Source organism: Cryptotermes secundus, unplaced genomic scaffold (assembly GCF_002891405.2).
Source record: "Cryptotermes secundus unplaced genomic scaffold, Csec_1.0 scaffold631, whole genome shotgun sequence".
NCBI classification, from domain to species: Eukaryota; Metazoa; Arthropoda; class Insecta; order Blattodea; family Kalotermitidae; genus Cryptotermes; species Cryptotermes secundus.
Window position 1 is genome coordinate 174,432 of NW_019742970.1, and position 21,045 is coordinate 195,476.

The following is a 21,045-nucleotide window of genomic DNA, read 5'->3' on the forward strand; positions in this document are numbered from 1 at the left end:
CCCAGTTTCATTTGTAGGTCTTTGTGTCCCGGCGTACAGAATTTCCACATTTCATTTCCTGCTGATTTATCAGCACGTATTATTCTCAGCGCAAGGCATTTCATGTACTGCGTTTGGTAGAATCCTTCAGCTAGAATCGCCCGCATTACATCAGATGTAGTACCAGATGGGTTTAAGCGACGGATTTAGTTAGAAATATACCATGAACTATCGGTTCAACCTTTAAGATCGGCATGGGAGCGTTTAATGATTAGATACAAGGCCTTGTTTCAGAAAACTGGTTATTACCTCACCGCAGGTTTCAACATATGTATTGTATGTCACTAGATGCATTAATTAATCTCAGAATAGCCGGTTCGCCACCCAACATCCCGAGTTTTTCGTGGTACCGCTGAGTGAACTTGTCTATAAATTAAGGCGGAAAGCAACGAGTCACAATGTGTAACAAAGTATGGGCCATGATTTAGAGCTAGTTTCTGGGTAACGCGTGAATAGAAGTGAAGGGAACTGTGGTGGGGCAGTGGTTGCAGTTGCATTGTGGGAGGAGGACGTCATGAGTGGGACCCATTCACGTTTTTCAGATAGTGGACTCGACCAGTTCTGCTGTGCATTCTGCTGAGCACGGGAAGGTCAGTACACCGCGGACCACATTTAACCGAGAACAGTTGGTTCCAGGTGGACTTGATTTATTGACGTGCCCTTAACTTGGGGTGCAGAATATTTTGAAATATCCGAGTAATTAAAAAGACAATGAAAACAGTGACTTCATCTGCCGCGGTTGGTGCTGCTCCTGAGGCGAAAGCGGCCCAAAGTGCGTCTGCCATGTTCATTCTGAAAGAGCAAAATGGGGGCGCAAACGGTACTGTGGGCCCCAATTTGAAGTCATATACGTTGAAGAGAAATGGCGTCAGGAACGGAGAGCAGGAGAACGAGCATCGCGCACTGCAGCAGAAGTCGGCCACCATGCCCGCCGTGGCCTCCGACTGCAAGAAGAAGATCACTCTGTCCAAGAAGGGTAAGACAGTATGTGTCTGTATGAATGCATAAGCCATTAGGGTTCGGCTTTTGTCTTGTTGTGTTGCTTCTTGTTTATGGTGCCTGGAGGGGATACCGTCACACAGCGCACATATTTCGGTTCAGGTAGGTCATCAGGGAATCCTTGAATACACAAGTAGTGACGGAAAACCAATAAACTACAGTGCTAGTATAACATTTTTGATAGTTAAAATTGGGTTGTATCCGTTTTAACGCTATTTGTGTACTTCTCAAGAATCAGCTTATGGGCCGAAACATGTTTCGAATTGATCAGTAAAAAATATTTGTGTGACGCTAAGCCCTCCATTTTCATTTCGGTTTTTTTGGCGGAGTAGGTTATGATTTTGCCCCACCTCGTCTTCGCACCGTGACTTCGCGGCTGCGTCGCCGTCTCTTTGCATTGAGGGCATTCCGTGTGCAGAGAGAAGTATGGGGTAGTCGTGCGTGTTATCAGTTGCAGCCGAACAAATGTTTAATAAATTGAGGCGTCATTTGGTACGAAGGGGTTTTACGTTTCTGGTGTACTAACACCAGAAATCATTACCTATGATGGTGAGCCCTTCTTGATGAGAAGCCAAATCTACAGCTACTCAAGAATTTCCCAGCATTTTATGGAACCCGAAGGTTCATTCCCATGTCCACAAGAGCCCTCTACTGGTCCCTATCATGATCCATATGAATCCAATCCATACAATCCCATCCTATCTCTCTCAGATCCATTTTAATATTGTCCACCCACCTATGCATTGGTCTTCCCAGTGGTCTGTTTCCTTGTGGCTTTCACACCAATATCCTATATGCATTCCTCCCCTCCCCACGCCAGAAATTCTAAGGTTGATAAATTATTATTTCTTTCCTGGGTATGGCGGCTTCTTCGCCAGGCCTCATACTTCATGAAACCATTGTCATATAAGTCGACGCTAAATGACATGCGCAGTTAATGCAGAATCACGAAATGACGTAAGAACCAACCAGAAACCATTCCTGGTCGGCTCATGTGATGCAGTGCTGATTAGAGTTCTGTTCTAGTACACGTATTCACAAGGTGGCATGTTGAAACCCACGCCTCGCCATGAATATTAGAAAACAAAAGCAAAAATGGGCATAATAAAATTGTTGCAGAATATCTGTTGGACGGTAGGACGGAGGTTGGTCTAGAAGTAAACGCAAGGCAAGATCATAACATAAAGGTGGCTACTTTGAAAATGTGGCACAGTTGCAGCGTTTGGGAACGGCCGCAGAATTTGATTCATGGGGATTAAACTCGATAAATGGTTGCTGCCATTAAATTGGGAATATTTTATCTTCACGCCTGCGTACTAAACACCTTAAACTCATATTACCTGTAGTTTTGTATGGGTGTGAAATTGTTGCCCGACGTCACGGAATAACATAGACTGAAGGTGTTTGAGACCTGGAACTGAGAGGGCGAAATATTAGGAAATGGAGCAAATAACATAACGAGAACATCATAACTTCTCGGCAAATATTATTGGAATGATCAAGTGAAAGAGTATCAGATGGGCAGGGCGTATAGTACGCATTGGGTTTTAGTAGTAAAACCTGCGGGAAAGCACTAGGACGACCATGACGTAGGAGGGATGTTAATATTAAAATTGATCGTAGAGAAATAGGTGAGGCTGAGGATGTTCTTCTGAACACGTGAGGTGCCGAGCACTGTTGGCTCCTCAAGAAGAGTTCAGCACAGTCGAATTCCGTAATGCGGGTGTTGCAGTGTGATGACGGTGAATTACCCGATAACGAGAGTAGAGTGAACTTCCGTTAGGCCGTGCATGTGAAATATTCCCCAGAAAATCGACATTGCGTAGCTACGGATAGGAGCTCCCAGCTTTCTGTGGAATGCGTGCTGAGAGCTCCTGCCCCGAATGTAGTGCCTAACTCCCTCATAGGGCCGCGCCATAGCTCAAGCGGTTAGTCGCTGGTTTCCCACCGCGGCTGCCCGGGTTCGATCCCGGGTCTGGTCAAGTGGGATTTGTGGTGGACAAAGTGGCGCTGGGGCAGGTTTTCTCTGAGTACTTCGGTTTCCCCTGCCAATCTTCATTCCACCGATTGCTCCACAATCGCCCTCACCTATCATCTGGGGCTGGTACAATAGGCCAGAAGTGGCCGCAGTACAAAGGACTTAGTCCCACCCCACTAGCAATAAAAAAACTCCCTCATCTTCATGGCGTAGTGCTCAGTGGGGCATATGCACTTAGAGCTGTTGGAAGGGCGAGGACGTGAATGGGTGTGTTGATATGTGTATGGGAGGCCCCGCTAATATCAGAGGTTAGAAGGGTTAAGTGTATAATAAGATGACAGTCATTCCTCGTCTTGCCAGTGACATCACGGTCTTGGCTGACCCAGACTTAACCAGTTGGTTGACATTTGTAAGCCATTCTCATTTGTGGCCGTCTGAGTTGTGACACGAGGGCCATACGGACGTTTCGGAGGAAATGCTGCATCTGTCTTTTAGGATCGAAGATTATGCCGAGAAAATAGCTGACAAGAAGCAAGCGATCCTGAAAATAANTCGTTCTCATTTGTGGCCTTCTGAGTTGTGACACGAGGGCCATACGGACGTTTCGGAGGAACATGATGCATCTGTATTTTAGGATCTAAGAATATGCCGAGAAAATAGCTGACAAGAAGCAAGCGATCCTGAAAATAAAGGCAGTACGTACCGCCGAAAAGTCGGTAAACGTCTACCAGAGTATGCCGCCTCATCGCAGGAGATAGTATCTTCGTAGGCATTGCCATGAGAACTTGGAAGCCAAGGAGGAGCTTGTTATCTCGCTTGCGGCATGAAGTGGAGACCATTTTGTGTGAGCCCATATCAATCGGTGTATCCGGATTTACCTGAGGAGACACTGCAGCGTTAACCTCGTGTGAAGTTCTGTCCAATGTGTAAACTTGTTCCTGTGCTTACCAAGTTCTCAGTGCCGTGAAGGCATGTGGCGAAGTGGATGTATGGATCCATGTTTTCGTGACCGCGGCGTTGGCTGATGGGTGAATGGTCGGCTTCACGCCGCGGCCGCTTTACCCCCAGGGAAGGAGCCTCTTTACCCTTTGGTTAAGAGGATGGGTGGGCCTCACGACCGGTCTGGACGACGTGGAGAAGAGAAAATTCTGCACCCTACCTGGACTCGAGCCCCAACCCCTCCTTTCAGCCCGTACCCAGCCGCTGTACCGACTGCGTTATCCTGGCTCCTAATGTGTAATACGAGTAGAAATTATTACATGGTCATCTTGGATTTTTGTGCCTTTCCCAGGTCGCGTTTGAACGGTTTATTGTGAAGAAGCTGTTGCTACGGGTAATACTGCCCTCTTCGTGCTGCGTATTGGCCACGGGCAGTGGCAACAGTGTCGAATGTTCACACGTCCCGGATTCACAGTGGTTTTCGAAAACAGGAATTTTTCCTACATTGTCCGAAGACTTCTCAGACCTTTGCAGGGGGATCAGCGCTCTGGATTCACGGTATTCATGTGATAACGCCGCTCCGGGTCTCAATCCACAGATTGGCTGTGGTGAACAAGATTTACGTGATTTTCTTCACGTCCAGGCAAGTGGTAGGCAGGGACAGAAGGTTACCCCTCTAACAGGCCGTCGAAGTTCTCACTTCTTCTAGACAATCGGCTTACAGATGGCGGTGAGGTTGTCAGCCTCACGTGCCGGCCGCAACTTTACCCCAGGAAGATTCCTGGTACTCGTTTGAGTTAGAGGCTGAGTCGACTCGAATGCCATAATGCGGCTGAAATGATTAGATATCGAAAGTTTCAGTGACATCGGGAATCGAACGCGGGACCTTCCTGTTTGTAACATAGTGCCTGAACCAACTGCGCCACTACCGCGTGCCCCAGAGAAGGAAAGAAGCTAACTGAATCTGTGGAGCAAAGCCCTTCTCAGAAGCTGATAGTGGCGGAAGTGGCAAGCAGAATTCATACATTTGTTGATTTCGAATGTTTATTTTCATGTTTAGGATATCTAGCCTGAGATGAATGCAGCCCACAGCTACAATCACTGTCGTTTTAATTTTATCCTCGCAACAGTCTACTTCTGGGTCTACAAAGGGGTTTTTCGATTCTGATTGGTGACCGTGAGGATATTCAGTGAATATGTAGAAATGACGAGGGTCGTGTTCGTGTATAATTTTCTTCGTCTTGAAAAATAAACGAAGGGATGCCAGATGGTTCCTGGAAAGTCATTCCAAGTTTATTTTTAATGTCTTCTCACTCGACGTTAAGCGATCTAATTAAGTGTCATCAAGTAAATCAAGAAACAACACGGGGATCGGCTCCACATCTCTGATACACTGCTCCATCAGTTGCCATGGAGATGGTCTCATGCCACGAGGGAACTCTTACAGATTGGCAGAACGCAAAAAGAACTTAACTTATGGTGGGCTCTGTCGGACTAGCGTCATTTCCGTAGAGACAAAGAAGCGTATTTTGGACAACGTAATGAACAAGATGTGTGGAGGGTTGGGAACAGGAGGACAAGCTCCTTAGAAACACAGCGCTACGAGACTGGATTTGTCCCCTTACGCTTTGCGACTTGTACAGAAGACAACGCATTTAGCAGACCACGCGTTCCTAGTTGCGGTAGTGCTAAGAGAAACAGTCATATGCGTCCGGCTTAAGAGGAATTCACGGAACGGGTTGGTGTAGCGGTAACTGCCTCTACTCGAAATTGGGACATGCTCGGTTCAAGACCCGGCCGGGACGTCGGCTGGCCTGACTCAGGTTTTTCGTGGTATTCATCAGCCCATCCAAGCCACGACTGAGTCCTTCCACATCTTCATTTATGAATAATCGTGTCCTGCGGGTCAGTCTATGCACTATCAGTGACTTAAAGTAACTTCGTGTTGCCGTTCAGAACATGCCGCAGTGGATGTGGTAACATTTTCTTGTGTTTGCGAAATAACCTGTACTCGTATGACTCATCTCCGAAATTCTCTTAGGCAGTTTCATGTCCGAATCCAAAAGTTCTACTCCAAAAGTTAACAATTACAGACGCGAATTGACTGATCTTCGTGAAACACTTTATTGTTAATGATTTTATTTGGTTTCCTTATTTGTAGTGTGTTAGTTTAACTAGGCTGCGGGCTGCCTTTTATGCAGTGTGTAGGGGGTGGGGGGTGAAGCGGCAGGGGTGTGAAGCTGACCATTCACTGTATTTAGTGCTGAGGTTAAGGACGGTGGACCCATACTCCACTTCCCTATACGTCTTCACGGTGTAGTGCTTGATTGTATAACTAATTACAAGGATAACTTTACCTTTTTATATATTTCAGTTACATTAGGGCTCGGTACCCGTTGGCTAGGAGACTGGGTGGGCCCCAGAGCCGGGCTGGAGATCATGAAGATACGGGATTCGAACCCCTCCGCTTAGCCCGTCGCTGTACCGGCCGAGTTTTATTTATTGCATTGAGGGAGTTGTCACTACGTTAAAATAATGTTTTTACTTGATTCAGTATCGCCTATACGTGTTGTTCCAATAATTGAATGTAGTCCATGGATCGTGGATCCATAGTCTGAATCAGCAAGTGGTAGAAAATTGATTCTAAAGGGTTCTGACGATGGTGGATAACACACAGAATTACTGGGTTTTTAGACTTTTTTCCATCGTCCGGTACTCTAGGTAATAGAGAATACGACGTTTCGGACGTTACTCCACAGATGGCGCTAGTGGTAGATATTACATTTCTTCCAATTTTTCCCCCATTTTATTCGCATTGGTGCTCATGCACTTAGTTTTTGTCAGCTAGGTTCCTAACACAAATTTCTACCTCCTGATCTATCCTAGTTCCACGTATGTGAGTGCTCTATCACAATTTTTGTTTTATGATTTCTTGTTATCTCCCACTGAACTAGCCTAGTCTTATATACTGAAATAGCTGGGTAAATCTGACAGGATTTGTCCAGTTTGAGATTAGCTCTTTCTAAGGGGCCCAACTGAGTAGGTGTCTTCCTCTCTCATTTGAAGACGGAAACAGATCCAGTTTCCGAAACGTCGTGTCCTCTATTGCCTAGAGTGTCCTCTATTACTTAGAATTCGAAAAACTCAGCTGGTGTAAAACTGTTCTACAGCCCAAACAAAAACACGACGGGGACGGTGAAACAGTAAAGAAGTAGTCATGCAAAACGAGAATAAAATGAGCAGGGATATCAAATCTGTCCTGAATATCTGGCCGGTCATGCGAATTAGTTCGTTTCGGAACAACAGTTCTCTCCAGCCACTGCAGCGCGTGGCAATCGCGGGTGAACGATTCGAAATTTACGCATCAGCTTCTTGGGGTGCAGACATTGGCCCCCATCTACTAGTAGCAGCCTCACCCTTCGGAGCGCCGAAGTGCGTCATGCCAACATCTTGTGTTTTAAAGTGTTCTGCGTTTTGAGTACAGAACAGAACTTTCAGTTGTGTAGGGGTCAAGAGGAAACTACTGGAGCGTGGTAAGCTCTTGGAAAGTGTCCACTTGATCTCATATACTTGGCCAGTCATTTAACGACACTCTCATTATGGCGACTATACCGTCGGATGACGAATTGGAGAGGATTTAGAAGGCTGTGGTTCGAGGTACTATCCCACCGTTTTCCTGGAGGGGCTGAGGAATTCCACGTCATGATAGCCGATATCCCCGCCGAGATTCAAGCCGAGTACCTACCGAAAACAGATCCAAAGCAGTTCATCTAGACCAGCCTGTACCGTATTCGGTGACATCAGCTGGCAGTGACAGGTTTATCAAGCCGAGGTACAGATAATGTAAATTTTCGACGTAACTGTCTCGGCGTTAGGTTCAGATATGGGTAACGTACCTCGAGTGCAGGATTACGTAATGTGAATGTGGATACAACTGGCTTAAGACCGGGTCCAGGGACGGGCTGTTTGTTATCAGTGAACTTTTCAGGTAAAGTACCAAAAAATTGAAGTTTCAGTTTACTTATCTTGCGGGGATTTGCCGTACAGAGGAAGAAAACCATCGATCGGCCTGCTGTGAAGCGGTTTGACCTTGTCAGTGCTGTATGCGATATAGCCATGTTTTAATAATCTGCTGTTTAATTGACCGAGGCGTGACCTTAGTGTTACTTCATGATCTGTCGAAGGGCAAAAGGTTAGGAGCAGTACACGGCACGAAGCATAGTTTAACTAGCGTGTTCTGTTTGCTCTAGAATTTAATGGGTTTGTATTACGTTGGAATCATTCGGTTGGTGTCTGTAAACAGGACAAGCCCCAGGAGTAATAATATTTACCATGATGACGCTATAAGGCACGGGACTGTTGATAGCAGAACATGATTGCTTAAACTGAGGCATATCTGCGGCACTTAACCAGTAGTCGCCATTGAATGGTTATGGCGCCCGTGCTTCGTCCTGAGAAACTCAGGCGTTTCATTCAAGGTTAAGACGCTGCCTGACTGACTGTCTGGCCCTACTAATTAATTGAGCCCCCGACGTTATTAACTCGGTACTAATTTGAAGGAAATTGTCAGCTTCAATCCCTGGCCGCTTTAGTCCCGCTGAAAATATTTCCCAGGCACCCATCCAATGGTGAGCCGGGATGGCGCAGTCGGTATAGGGACTGCCTACGGGCTGAACGACTGAGCTGTCGGAGTTCCATTCCCGGTAGGGTCAGAAGTTTCTCTTCTGTATATGGCCCACCCGGCCCCCTAGCCAATGGGTACCGGGAGCTCTTTCCCCGAGGGTAAAGCGGCAGGGGCGTGAAGCTGACCACTCACCTCCAGCTAGTACTGAGGTCAAGAAAATGTGGATCTATACATCCACTCCCCCATACACCTTCATGGAGTAGTGCTTAATTAGTTAAGCATAGGGAGGACTTCACCTTTTTTTTACCCATCGTATAGGAATCTGGGTGGGCCACAGACCTGCTTTGAACGTATGGACAAGAGAAAAATCGAACCCCGATTTCTGGGTCGTGTACCCAGTAGCCTAGTCGGTGTACTGACTGAGTCACCCGAGCTACGGTGTTAAATTCATTTCTTTCAGGCCCATCTGCACACTATGACAGTTGGAAAACTGGAAAGAAAGCTTTTTGTTGCGTGTGAAAGTGAAAGCCGATTGGTCGACATAATTTCGTGATGTAGCACGAAGGACGCACCTGCATGGGGCCGGCCGGCCGGCATATACAAGTTTTGTAACATGTCGCAGCGCAAGTGGTGACGTAATCATCCATATGTATTCCCATTTAAAAGCAGAACACGTCATTTCTTTATATTAAAACCTCGGCTAATTACAGGCAGTGTAGAAATGCTTCATCCTTTTTTCTTTTACCAAGTTGGCAATGAAAATTGTCGTGTTCATATCTAATTTAATTAGCGATTCTCTGTACTCTCTCTCTCTCTTGTCGGTCCGTCTTTGTGCCGGAGAGCGCACCAATCGGAATGTCACTGAATTGTGAGTTGTATTTTCTAGGCGATTTTGGCATTTATGAGCGAGCTTCTGTGACAGTATTTTTCCTGATTTTTTATGGCAGTCGCTACGGTATACGTTCTCTGTTCACCGAGCGGTTTAGCGTGGCAGTAACGTTCTAGATTCATATTCGGGAAGCGTCCGGTTCTAATCTCTGCCGGCGCACTGCCTATTGTGACTGAGGGTTCTCGTGTTTGCCCTCAGCCCTTCCAGGAAAACGCTGGGATAGTCACGGTTAGGCGTTGCCCGCTTACAATTCATCTATCATGTGCCATTCGGCTATAGTGTGCTACTGGCAGCATAGAAAAATATCCCACGAAGAAGGAATTTTAACAGTGTTCCCAATTGACACCGTCTAGAATTTTATCCGGGCAAACTAACCGCCGGACATTCTCCCACTGGGAAGGGGTAGGCATTTCAGACAAGGTAATAATGCAGCTGCTATACCGGAAAGTGCATTGCGCGACGTATGACGGCAGTGAGTTGTAAATACTGACGTGTAATGAAGTCCGACTTCTTAATTTGGTGGTTATTACCTCCGAAGCGTTGTATAATGTACGTGATGTAAAACAGCAAGCTCTGTAATGGCTATAGTTTCCGGTCTCAGTGGTTTTGACGGTTATTAATAAAAACTTGTTTCATGAAAATATATTAATCCATATTTTCCTCGATACGTGTCAGGTTGTAATGTAAATAACTCCCATCAGATAATAGTAATAATAAAAGTAAGTTTCTTTGTGGTTTATTAAGCAGTGTACCATGAAGACATGCGGGGGAGTGGAGGTATAGCTCCATCATCCTTCAACTCGGCACTGTATTTAGGTGAGTTGTCACTTTGACGCCCCGGCTGCTTTTTCGTCGAGGAAGTCGCTCCCGGCACCCATTGGACAGGAGGAGGCTCGGTAGGCCCCAGAGCCGGTCTGAACGCTATGGCGGGAATCGAACCCTGTGTAGTCCAGACTGCAGTCCGTCGCTATACCGCGTGAGCTATCCAGACTCCCAACTGTAATAATAACTCTACTTTTTTGTTTTAGAAATGGCGGAAGTAGGCTAACAAAGAATTTTTGGGTAGCAGTACGATAACGAAATTTCACAAAGTTGGTCCACACTTTTAGACTGGCTTAGAATGGGGTAGAAGAGGAATGCATATAGGATATTAGTGGGAAAGCCAGAAGGAAAGAGACCACTGTAAAGACCAAGGCGTAGGTGGGTGGACAGTATTAAAATTGATGTTAGAGTGGATATGATGGATTGGATTGATCTGGCTCAGGATATGGACCGCTGGAGGGCTCTTGTGAACACAGTACTATACAGGGCCCGGATTTTGATGACCTAAAAATATTTTAAAAATTCAGAAAAATGACCTAAAATATGAGCCGAAAATGTAATATGCAGGGCCCGGATTTTTATGACCTGAAAATATTAAAAAAATGACCGAAAAAATCCAGAAAAATTACCTAAAGGAGAAAAGAAAGAACACTTCGCTTCCATGTAATTCACATTTCAGAAAATATATGAAGAAAAATTCCCTAAAATGTCCAAAAATGACAAGAAATGCCCATGAAAGTCCAAACATTTACCAAAAAATTGCCCCCAAAATAAAAAAAATTACCTTAAACCTAAAGATGTCGAAAAATTACCTATAAAATTTACATTTCTGTAACCAGCAGCTCATATCCGAGATTTATATATTTAAGAGCATCGCATAGGATACAAGGAAAAAAAGATGACATGTCATCAAAATCCCGGCCCTGGTAATAAACCTTCGGGTTCCGTAAAATGCTGGGAAGTTCTTGAGTGGCTGCAGATTTGGCTTCTCCTCAAGAAGGGCTCAGCTCCTTAAGTAAGTAAGGCAGGCTTGCTTAGAACAGCTTGTAGAGACATGTATTTGCTTTCAGTTTTGGTTCCTGTGATTGGTTTGTAAGTACACTGAGGAGAACCCGTAATAAATAAATAATATATGGCTTTAAAATGGAATTAACATTGGTACTCCGTGAAAAGAATTTCAGTTCGGAACATAATTTCTGTCACGGGCGCCGTGTCACATTTAATAAAAACTCGATTCAGCAGTGTGAGAAAGAAACCTGGAACATTTTGTTACAGTGACAAAATCTCTCTATTTTGTCTTTATTTTTAGAATTTAGTTCATATAACACCGGGAGTATTGGCGTGTTTCACGTCTCATGTGGTGACACCCTCAGAGCGCAGGGGCGGTGACTGAAGTGTTCTCACCCCGGAATATTAGCCAGGAAGCCCCGTCTCTGTTAACGGTGCCTGCCGAAGGAATCCAATTTGTAGGTTCGTCATGAATGAGTGGGATCCCGCTACTGGACTACTTATTGCGCTAGGGGTGTACAGTGGCGGCTCTCACGTGGTCAGAGGAGAGAGATTCCATATAAATATTCAGTCACATCTATTAAAATAACCAGACAAGTCAGTGGTTCCCACAGAGGTGACTGTATCTTCCGGGATGCAACGCCGTGTTGTACGGTAGAAGTCCACCGACGTTTCGGAGGAGTGCACAACCATTTTCCGGATGTAAGGGTAAGTAAAGCAGGCAACCAGCAGGCGGTAAGCAGAGCGGAGTGGTATAGTAGACATTCCTAAAATTCTTTGGTTTTTTGACATTATCCATCACCCCGTCGCCCTGTCCACCTAGTTAGTGTCGAGGTTAATGGTTTAACTGTACCTCCACTCCCACATGTCTTCATGGCATAGTGCTTTTGCCTGTAGTGAAGACAGTTGAAATGCGGAAAGAGTTGTCCCTGTTTTTCTTCTCCTGACACCCAGCCATACTTTGAGCTCTTCACTCATCTCCACAGTTTCTTGTGGCCTTCGAACCACATGCTGCTGATCATCACCATGGAGAAACAGTAGACAGCACGCCAGTTTTACATAACTTTTTATTTTGCAGCTGGTACATAATACGGCCCACATGTCCAATTGGGATTACCCACGACTCCCTTTAGCAGGATGTACGCTCTTAATAGACTGTCATTGCACGCATGCGCCGCGAGTAGACAGACGTCAGAGGCTTTTGAAATACTGGTTTCGTGCACATGGCCCCATGTTGCAAACTCAACGTAAAGAAGAATTGCAGAATCTGCGGGTTTGTGTCAGTATTGGGAAGGAAAATGTAATTTGCACAATGAAACTGAGTAATGCAGGGGGCAGTAAGAGTCCTTCCCTCCTGGAAAACGCCGGGGTACCACCCCAAATTGGGTCACTTCGTGCACGTATTTTCGAATACATTATTCACTGCTGTTTCAATCTGTCATTAATGAAAGAGGCGTTACGTAAATACTCAGTAGGTGGAAATTATGTATTCAGTTTTTGGAGTAACGTATTTTGTCGTTTTACCAGCCCTAATGGGCTTAATATACCCGCAAATGGTCGACCCTCTTCCATAGCCACTTGGGGCCCCAAGTGTAGTTGCAGAGGATTTACAGCGAAAGCGGGCATTCCATCGCTACGCCAAGTCAACGCACGCGGCTACGTAATTGTATTTCCTGTTGTGAAATCTGAAAAAGGTTGTTTACTTTGCGTGATAACGGTATTTGTTTAGGCAAATGATGCCGCTCCCCTTTATGCAGTAAGTGTATTAAGTTTGTACATAACGAAAGTCAAATATTAGTTGTAGTTACGCACCCCCCCCCCCCAGGTTCCACCTGTACCTCCTTCATCACTCCTGCCACCTTTCTCCCACCTTCTCTAATATGTTCACTTTGTAAATTCGGCACTTTTCAGGGCCACGTTTGCTTTACAGTTGTAGCGTGTACAGCCGTTGCTATGCAACAGGCTAATAAACAACTGTGTTCTGCAACCAGTTTCTAGGCAACGGATCGTTATAACAAGTTCCCGCGGCAACAAATACGAACACAACAGTAAAATTACTATTGGAAACGGTGTTTTGTATGTGTTCCGTCCCGAAGAATTATCTTGTAGGCAATTGGGGCAACTCAGCTGAGAGGTGTGTTCTGCACGGGAGGCTGTGAAGATAGAACCCGAGCGCGTGAAGCTGAAGAATATCCAGTGTTAGAGGCATTTACCAGAGAACGGCTGGTGAAGACACATCAGGCTGTGGTTACGTATAGTTCCGAGTAGCGTGTATAGTGGTCCATAAATCCATTCGAAAATCCATACCCCGTCTATAGTCACCCTTAAATCGTGCCACTATCATACCTGTCCTCTAACCATGTTTTCCAGGCGCATTTCACAGAACTGGCATGTTGCTTGCTCATATCTTCAGCCGTGAAAATGGAGACAGTACTTGTTTTCTGCAAAACAATCCCTGAAGATACTACTCTTCTGAAGAGAAAGCTTGTTTTGCAGCTTTTCTAACAGCGACGTACTACCGGTTGGTCGGCCGGGGTAAGATATTTTCTGCAACACAGCGTCCAGACCAATCCACCTCTAGGCCAACCCAGCCTCCTAGCCCGCTGGGTACCGGAGGTAAAGCGGCCGGGGCTTGAAGCTGACCACCTCCGTTTTGTCCCGAGTTCAAGAATGGTGGAGCTATACCTCCATTCCCCCATATGTCTTCATGGCATGGTGCCCAATTAAGCACATGGACAGCTTTTTTTTACCTTTGCTTTTCCGTCATTACATCTGCAGTTGCCTAACCTATTTCAAGGAATTGCATGTGTAATTGCAATCAATATGGCGATGAATAGTTGTACGGTTGAAGCCACACATTAATTTTGTAGATTCCAGAACATTATGGAGAAAACTTGACGCTGATCGTGTGCAACCAGCCAGACTTTAAGCCTTTAATACGGTGTTTACTGTCCGTGTTTCTAGACCTGGTCGTTCTCATTTGAATGCTCAGTGAATTTGTCCCCTGAGATAAGGGCTGTAGGGCATCGCGTTCTTTCCCTTTCACACTGCTGATGCGTCTTAACACGCAACCCAGTCGAAATACATGGCACGTGCGTGTCCCTGTATTTCAGCAGAATCGGGGATTGTTTGGTATTATGATGGCCGTGTCGTCGCAGGTGGAGAGCACCTGAACTGTCTGTGCACAGGTGCGTTCGTTGAATTTGTAATTTTACTTGTGGAGGATGTAAACATTGACAGTGACAGAGAACACTGACTAGACTCCATTTAGACGTCGGAAGCCATAGTTGCGAGCATTGTATGACCCAAGATGACCTCGCTGAATCAGTATGGGCTGTGCATTACTCGAGTTCCTCCGCACTTCTGCTGTGAGACTTACGGGCTCTGAAGGAGAGACGAACTAACAGTGGAATGGGGACAGCTGTGCATGAGAAGCCAACAGTATTCAGCTATACGAGCCAAAGGTTCACTACCATGTTAACAAGCGCCCACTGCTGTCCCCTATCCTGAAGTAGATAAACCCATTCCCCATTCTTATTTCTCAGAGATTCATTTTAGTATTATCCTCCCACCTACGTCTCTGTCCACATGTTGTCTCTCCGAAACCCCCTATGTATTTCCCATCCGTGCTACATTCCCTGCCTACCTCATCCTACTTGGATTGATCATTCTGAATATATCTGGCAAATGATGAGGATCCTAGTGCAGTGCAGTTGTGCAGTTTCTCGAAGCCCCTATCATTTCATCCCATTTGGTTTCAGATGTTGCCCTCAGCTCCCTGATCAGCGTTTCCACACACATTCCGAGCTGCTGTCTCGATTAGGTTACGACCGGTTCCTTCCCAATTCTTTGCATTTCATTCGACTATATATTCGGGATACTGACAGTGTCGTAAACTGCAGAAATATAGAAGGGAATACAAAATGCTTGGATCCTCACATAAACTCATGTTCTCATGTGTCCGCTTGGCGTCGTACTTAACCATTTAGAGCACAATGATTACTGTATGCACCACCTCTTTAGGTAAGCGCAGTCGGTATAGCGACTGGCTACGGGCTGGACGGCTGATGGGTCGGAGTTTCAGCCCACGTCGTCCAGACCGGCTCTGGAGCCCACCGAGCCTCCTGTCCAATTGTTACCGGGGGATCTTTCCCCGGAGGTTAAGTGGCAGGGCCATGAAGCTGACCACTCACCTCCAACTGGTGCCGAGGTCAAGAAAACATGGATCTATACATCTACTCCCGCATACGCCTTCGCCGTGTAGTGCTTAATTAGTCAAGCACACAACAACTTTACCTTTATCCCTGTAACAAGCCGTGGAGGCCCATAGGGTTGTGAGACGTTGAGGCTCCCACATTTTCTAGACATTCCGCTCACAGATGGCAAGTGTGTCAGCCTTGCGCTCTGGCCGCCCTTTACCCCTAGAACTGGTCCTTACAATAAGCATGCGGGGTGTTTTGTTATGCGGTAGGAGCTAAACTCTTGAATACTATTGTCCTGTAGATAACCTTCACGCCTGAAAGGGGCAGCGATATAGGTATATTGTGTCCACCCCTTTCCAATCTTCTCTCTTGCTTTCGCTTTTTTCCGTGCCCATTTGAAGGGCTGTCGTAACGGCAGGGAGTCTGAAACCAGGAGCCAGGTATGTCTGACGTCTCTTAGTGAGTCCCAGTGCCTCCATCGGAAGAGTTCCCCCCTACAGAAGTTGGGCCCAACTGTCAGTGACGTAAGAAACGACCGTTGTTTTCTTGGGGATGATAAGGCGATCTCGTGGAACATTTGTCTGGGGGAACAAGCAGCAGGCCATTTGACAGGTTCATTTCTAGAGTTGCCATTAATCTTGGTACAGCGTCTAATTGCGCCTTCTGATAATCCATGGAGCCAGAGAATAGACGGAGAGTGGTGAATCGTTTCCTTCTCATGCACCAAAATTATTGATGTAGACTTTCACTTTGGTACAATGGGGCACGCCGTATCGTAGTTGGTTGAGGCACTATGCTACAAGCCAGGTCGCGGGTTAAAGTCCCGATGAGGTCATTGGATTCTTTTCAATCGACCTAATCCTCCAGCCGCACTGTGGCCCTGGGGTCGACTCAGCCTCTAACAGAGATGAGTACCAGGAATTAATTAAATAATTTTCTTGGTGAGTAAAGCGCGGCCGGCGCGTAAGGCTGACAACCTTACCGCCGTCTTTGAGCCGATTGTCTAGATAATGTGAGACCCTCAGCGTCTCACAACCCTATGGGCCTTCACGGCCTGTTACAGGGATACAGGGGTTTGCCTGTATATATATCAGTTCATAGTGTGTACCTTCTTCGAGCAGGTTGGAGTAGCAGTAACAACCTACGAGTAGATTTGTATTCGGAAGGAACTGTTTTCAGTCTGAACTTTGCCCGTGCCACAGCTGAGGCAATTAGTCGCCGGCTTCCCACTGTGGTGGCCCGGGTTCTAGCCAGGGTCAGGTGATGTGAGATTTGTGGTGGGCAAAGTGACACTGAGGCAGGTTTTCTGAGAGTACTCGGTTTCCCCTGCTGATTCTCATTCCAACGATTGCTCCACATTCATCAGCTGGGACCCGTACAATAGGCCAGTAGTGGCCGCAGTACCAAGTGGACTCAGTCTCACCCCACCCCGAGAAAAGAAAAAGAAGAAGAAGAAAAGGATGTCTTGACGTTTTACGTGGTTTTCCTCACACTCTTCAGGAAAATGCTTGGATAAGTACCTCGACGATTCTACGACCGCTCGTTCCATTTTTTTTTAATTCATCAGTCATTTTATGATTCCACGTCTGTATACCAGCTGCGTCTTAAAGTAAGCCACACATGCACGAGATGGAATGCGGAGGGGTGGACTGGATTTGATTGTTGAATATGCGGTCCGCTGGCAGGCACCTGAGAACTTGCCAGTGACAGAAATAGGGGAATCTCTTTAATATCGACGTCTTAAGAAGAACGTTGTTCTTTGGAGGTAATATCTGGCAGTAAATATAATTATTGCTGCGATGTTGCATTTAGTCTTGATATAGCTCTGTGTATCTTCTAGTTCAGAGCCTGGGTCACGCAGAATTTTGTGCATAACGTCTTCTGTCAGTTGAGGACGGACATGCCCGTTGGTCCCTAGAAGCATATCCTTTCCAAGTGAGGAAGGTGGACTGAGTGTAGGGTTGGAGGATAGATTGAGGACCGCGAGACCCTGCTGTTTCCTTGGCAGCGGTACCAGTTATCCGGACTTCGTGGTTCCATGCTCAATCCACGTTAGCACAAAGTGACACATGGCTGGTATGTTTACAGTAAGATGTTAAGATGGCCTTGGAAGTTTCGTCACAGATGCCATCCTGAAATGTTTTTAATGGAGATAATTGATAGTCTGCATGACGAATATATCAGTTCAGTGTATTGAAGGAAACCTTGACAGGACGGTAAATCGGATTTTTGTTGCGATGGCGGATTAATTTCTTTTCCTATGCGTAAGTTAACGTATTCCTTTTCGGCTGTGGCAGTTTCGATCTTTCCTTAGGCTACAGTGCGTAGTTTTAGCTGTATGCCCATATACTAGAGATATTAAACGAATTTTTCTTGGTAATATTAACTGGATTTCACTGTACTTCTTCTGGCTTATTTTGGACTTCATCCATCGTCTGGAATGTAAAAGACTAGCTCTTTCTAACGGGCCCAACTGAGTAGGTTTATCCTTCCCTATCCGAAACGTCGTTGTGTTTTGTCTTTTACATATCAGACGATGGATGAAGTCCAAATTAAGCCAGAAGAAGTGCAGTATACACCATCGTCAGAATCCTTTCAAGTGTATCTGGATTTCACTGGCTTACGATAGAGTGAAGTGTGGGCCTTGTTGCTGATAGTAGACCTTTGTGTTACGATTGTTAAGCACCTGAAGCACTGACTGCAGATCAAGCCGGGAAACCAAGCTCACGTTTACAGCACAGTGAAGAAAAGTCTTTTGGAAAATTTGCCATTTTTGTTGTCTGTGTCATTTATATAATAAGAAATAACACTACGACACTCCGAAACAAATGTTTAGATTTTGGATGAGCGCCAGTTACTGGTGAACTAGTGTAGCTAAATGTGTTAGACGCGTTCGAACCATGTATAAAGAATTATTTCATTAATCCAGCGAGAGCAATGTGTCGAAAATTCCGACCGAAGGATCTGTCGTGACCTTTGCAGAAAGAAAAATACCATATCTTACAGCATGTAGCATTTGTTAGAATTGCGGTTGAAGTGAATAATCGAGAAACATTTGAACGGGTTATTTCAAATGGCAATAAAGCTATTTTCAAACAGAGAGAAGATCTCAGGAATCGAACTTTGTGTCTCCAGAATGCACAACACGAATTTTAGTCTCAGTAACGTATGCTAAGGCTCGTCGTGACTTTGATGCAGACTCTGTGCAGGACTACTGGCCGAGGCCCATAACCAGCAGGCCTCCATGTTGAGCATAGGTCGTTACAGAGTCTGCCAAATTCCGCTGTCATGTGTAGTGCTTGAAGTATCAGCTCCAGTCACGCCTGCCCTGCTTCTGCTGGTATTTCTGAGTCTCCTAGGGATGCACAAATTTTGAAATTTACATTTGCGTCTTGTGATTTAAGGCGAAAGGCAACACCAGGAGCACCCCCTCTGACAGTGGGCCCAGTTTGGAGCCTCTCGAGCGTTCAGTGAACCGATAATAAGGAAAATGTCTCTCGTCGCGAAGACTTGAGATGAATTTGGTATTGATGTTCAGCACTAAAGATTTCTCGCGCGAATTGGAAAACCTCAAATTCAAGAGAATGTGAAAGTATCTGAACAGCGAATGAATGCTGAAGAGTTCGTTTCGTTTTGTGAGAGGTGAACTGGAGAACAGAAGGGAATATACTAGTACGTATTTGGGTAGGAGGAAGTACCAAGCCGTTTCATCAGCAAGTGCAGTCATATGTGACCCATACAATGCACGTGTTCCAGTAATGCGCATGCTTGCTTTGAGATCGAGCCATGAGTGAAGGAAAGATTTGTTTAGACGGCCCGTCAGTTGTAGAATTCGGGATTTTCGTGTATGTATTGTAGGCGTGACGAATGGCAGCCTGTAACACATCGAGCTGTGGTAAATTTAAGGCCCGTGACGAACAAACCTTGTAGTCGTGGACGTCACCAGGGATTTTTTTAATGTTGATAGGCAGGGCATTTTCGTACAAACTTAACGTGTAGGGCATTTAAAACTGTGTTCGGTGATAGGCCTCGAGTGTTTGGGATGGGAGAATTATTATAAAATAATCTTTATTTTTGGTGTGAAAATTTGGAAAATTTAATTTTATTCCTTTTTAATAATGAAGGTGTGGGATGCCTGGCAGCGTCACTGCATGTAGATAAGATTAATGGCTAATTTACCCCCGATTTTCTTAAAGCTGGCCTATAGAATGTTCCCCCAAATTTTGGCTGGCGTGTGTGAAACTCGGTCTTCTGAGAAGGTTGTCTTGTGGGATATGACTCCGTGTAGATCTGGCAGATATTTACCAGCGTTACTGTGTGTGTTGCCTACATCTTGACGGTCACTGCATGGCGTCACATTCGAGAAGAACTTGGCTATTAATTTTTCTTTATTTACATTTGTGGGTTTGAATTTTGTTCTGTTCTCTTCTTTTTTGGGATATAGAATAGTTTTATTTTCCAAAGGTGCTCCGTCAGAAGCTTTGCATCTGTTAAGTTGGGACTTTGGGGGGGGGGGGTTTGGATATGTTAATATTTTGTTCCCTTGTATTTTTCGTTTCATTTATCTCATTTTTGTAATCTTCATAATCTCCGCCGTGATGACCTCAAATATCGCTTGGTCTACTCTAGTTTGAGGAGTGCCTGAGAACAACTGCTAGAAGAACTGGAGTAGTGTACTACGTAAGAACGTTGAAGTAACGGGCGAATGTAGTTAAGCGCAACTTACACTCGTTATTGAATAGCAGAACACGAACGACTCAGTATGCGGGACATTTAGCACGCATGGGGACGTAAAAGCGATGGATAAGCTCTTATAACATTTCTAGGCGTGACATGTCTTCGCCTGCTCGAGAACTGGGATCGTGGGTTCGAATCCCGCAGGACGAATTGGAAGGAAGCGATCGTGGTCTTACTGAGGCACTACCCGGCACTTTGCCTGGGGGAATGAGAAAAGACGCTTGAACCCTCAGGGTAGTCGATGTCGCGGGCGAGGTTCTAACCGAGCACCTCCCGCACACAAGTGTAGAACGTGTTGTGTGTATTACAGGCGCGTAATTTTCGGCACATCGTGAAGCAGACTTCTTCACAGGCCCTGCGTGCAAGTTCCAGTTCTTAACATAATGGTATCAGTGTGTGACTGACTGGTTATGTGTAGACCACCGCGCATTGGGGAGGCGGCGTGGACGAGCTCAGAAATAGAATTCCCCTAACCCGCATGTTGAAATGGCGTGGGTCGCGCTGTCAGTCACGGTGCTGCTTGCATTTATTGCCGTTCCCCGCCACCGTCCGTGATGCGTCTTGTCAAATTCACATCCTGCACGAAGGGGGACTTCCCCTTGACCTCGAAAATCTTCATTTTAGGGACTTGGATCGAATCCCAGAGCCATCTGTCCCCAGTTGTTAGTTCTTCCTTGACGGAATAGGTTCTGTTAACATGTTCCCATTCAGAATTAATTATGAATTATGAATCGTATAGACTGTCGGCAGGACTCCTTGGACGGGTAAGTCCGCTATGTACACAGGTCAACACAAAACGGTATAAACG

The 21,045-nt window shown here is 45.7% G+C and overlaps 1 protein-coding gene across 10 annotated transcripts in view; it reads left to right on the plus strand.

Moving 5' to 3' along the window:
- The window catches only part of LOC111873584 (actin-binding LIM protein 3), a 137,311-nt gene that overhangs the window by 32,604 nt on the left and 83,662 nt on the right, over positions 1 to 21,045 (plus strand). For 9 of the 10 annotated variants that reach the window (XM_023868418.2, XM_033755124.1, XM_023868412.2 and 6 more), the window contains exon 2: positions 582 to 1,015. The exons of the other annotated variant lie outside the window; for it this stretch is intronic. In XM_023868418.2, coding sequence (XP_023724186.1) covers positions 751 to 1,015 — 265 coding nt within the window. In that variant the 5' untranslated portion in view covers positions 582 to 750. The remainder of the gene's footprint in view (positions 1 to 581; positions 1,016 to 21,045) is intronic. 10 annotated transcript variants of the gene reach the window in all.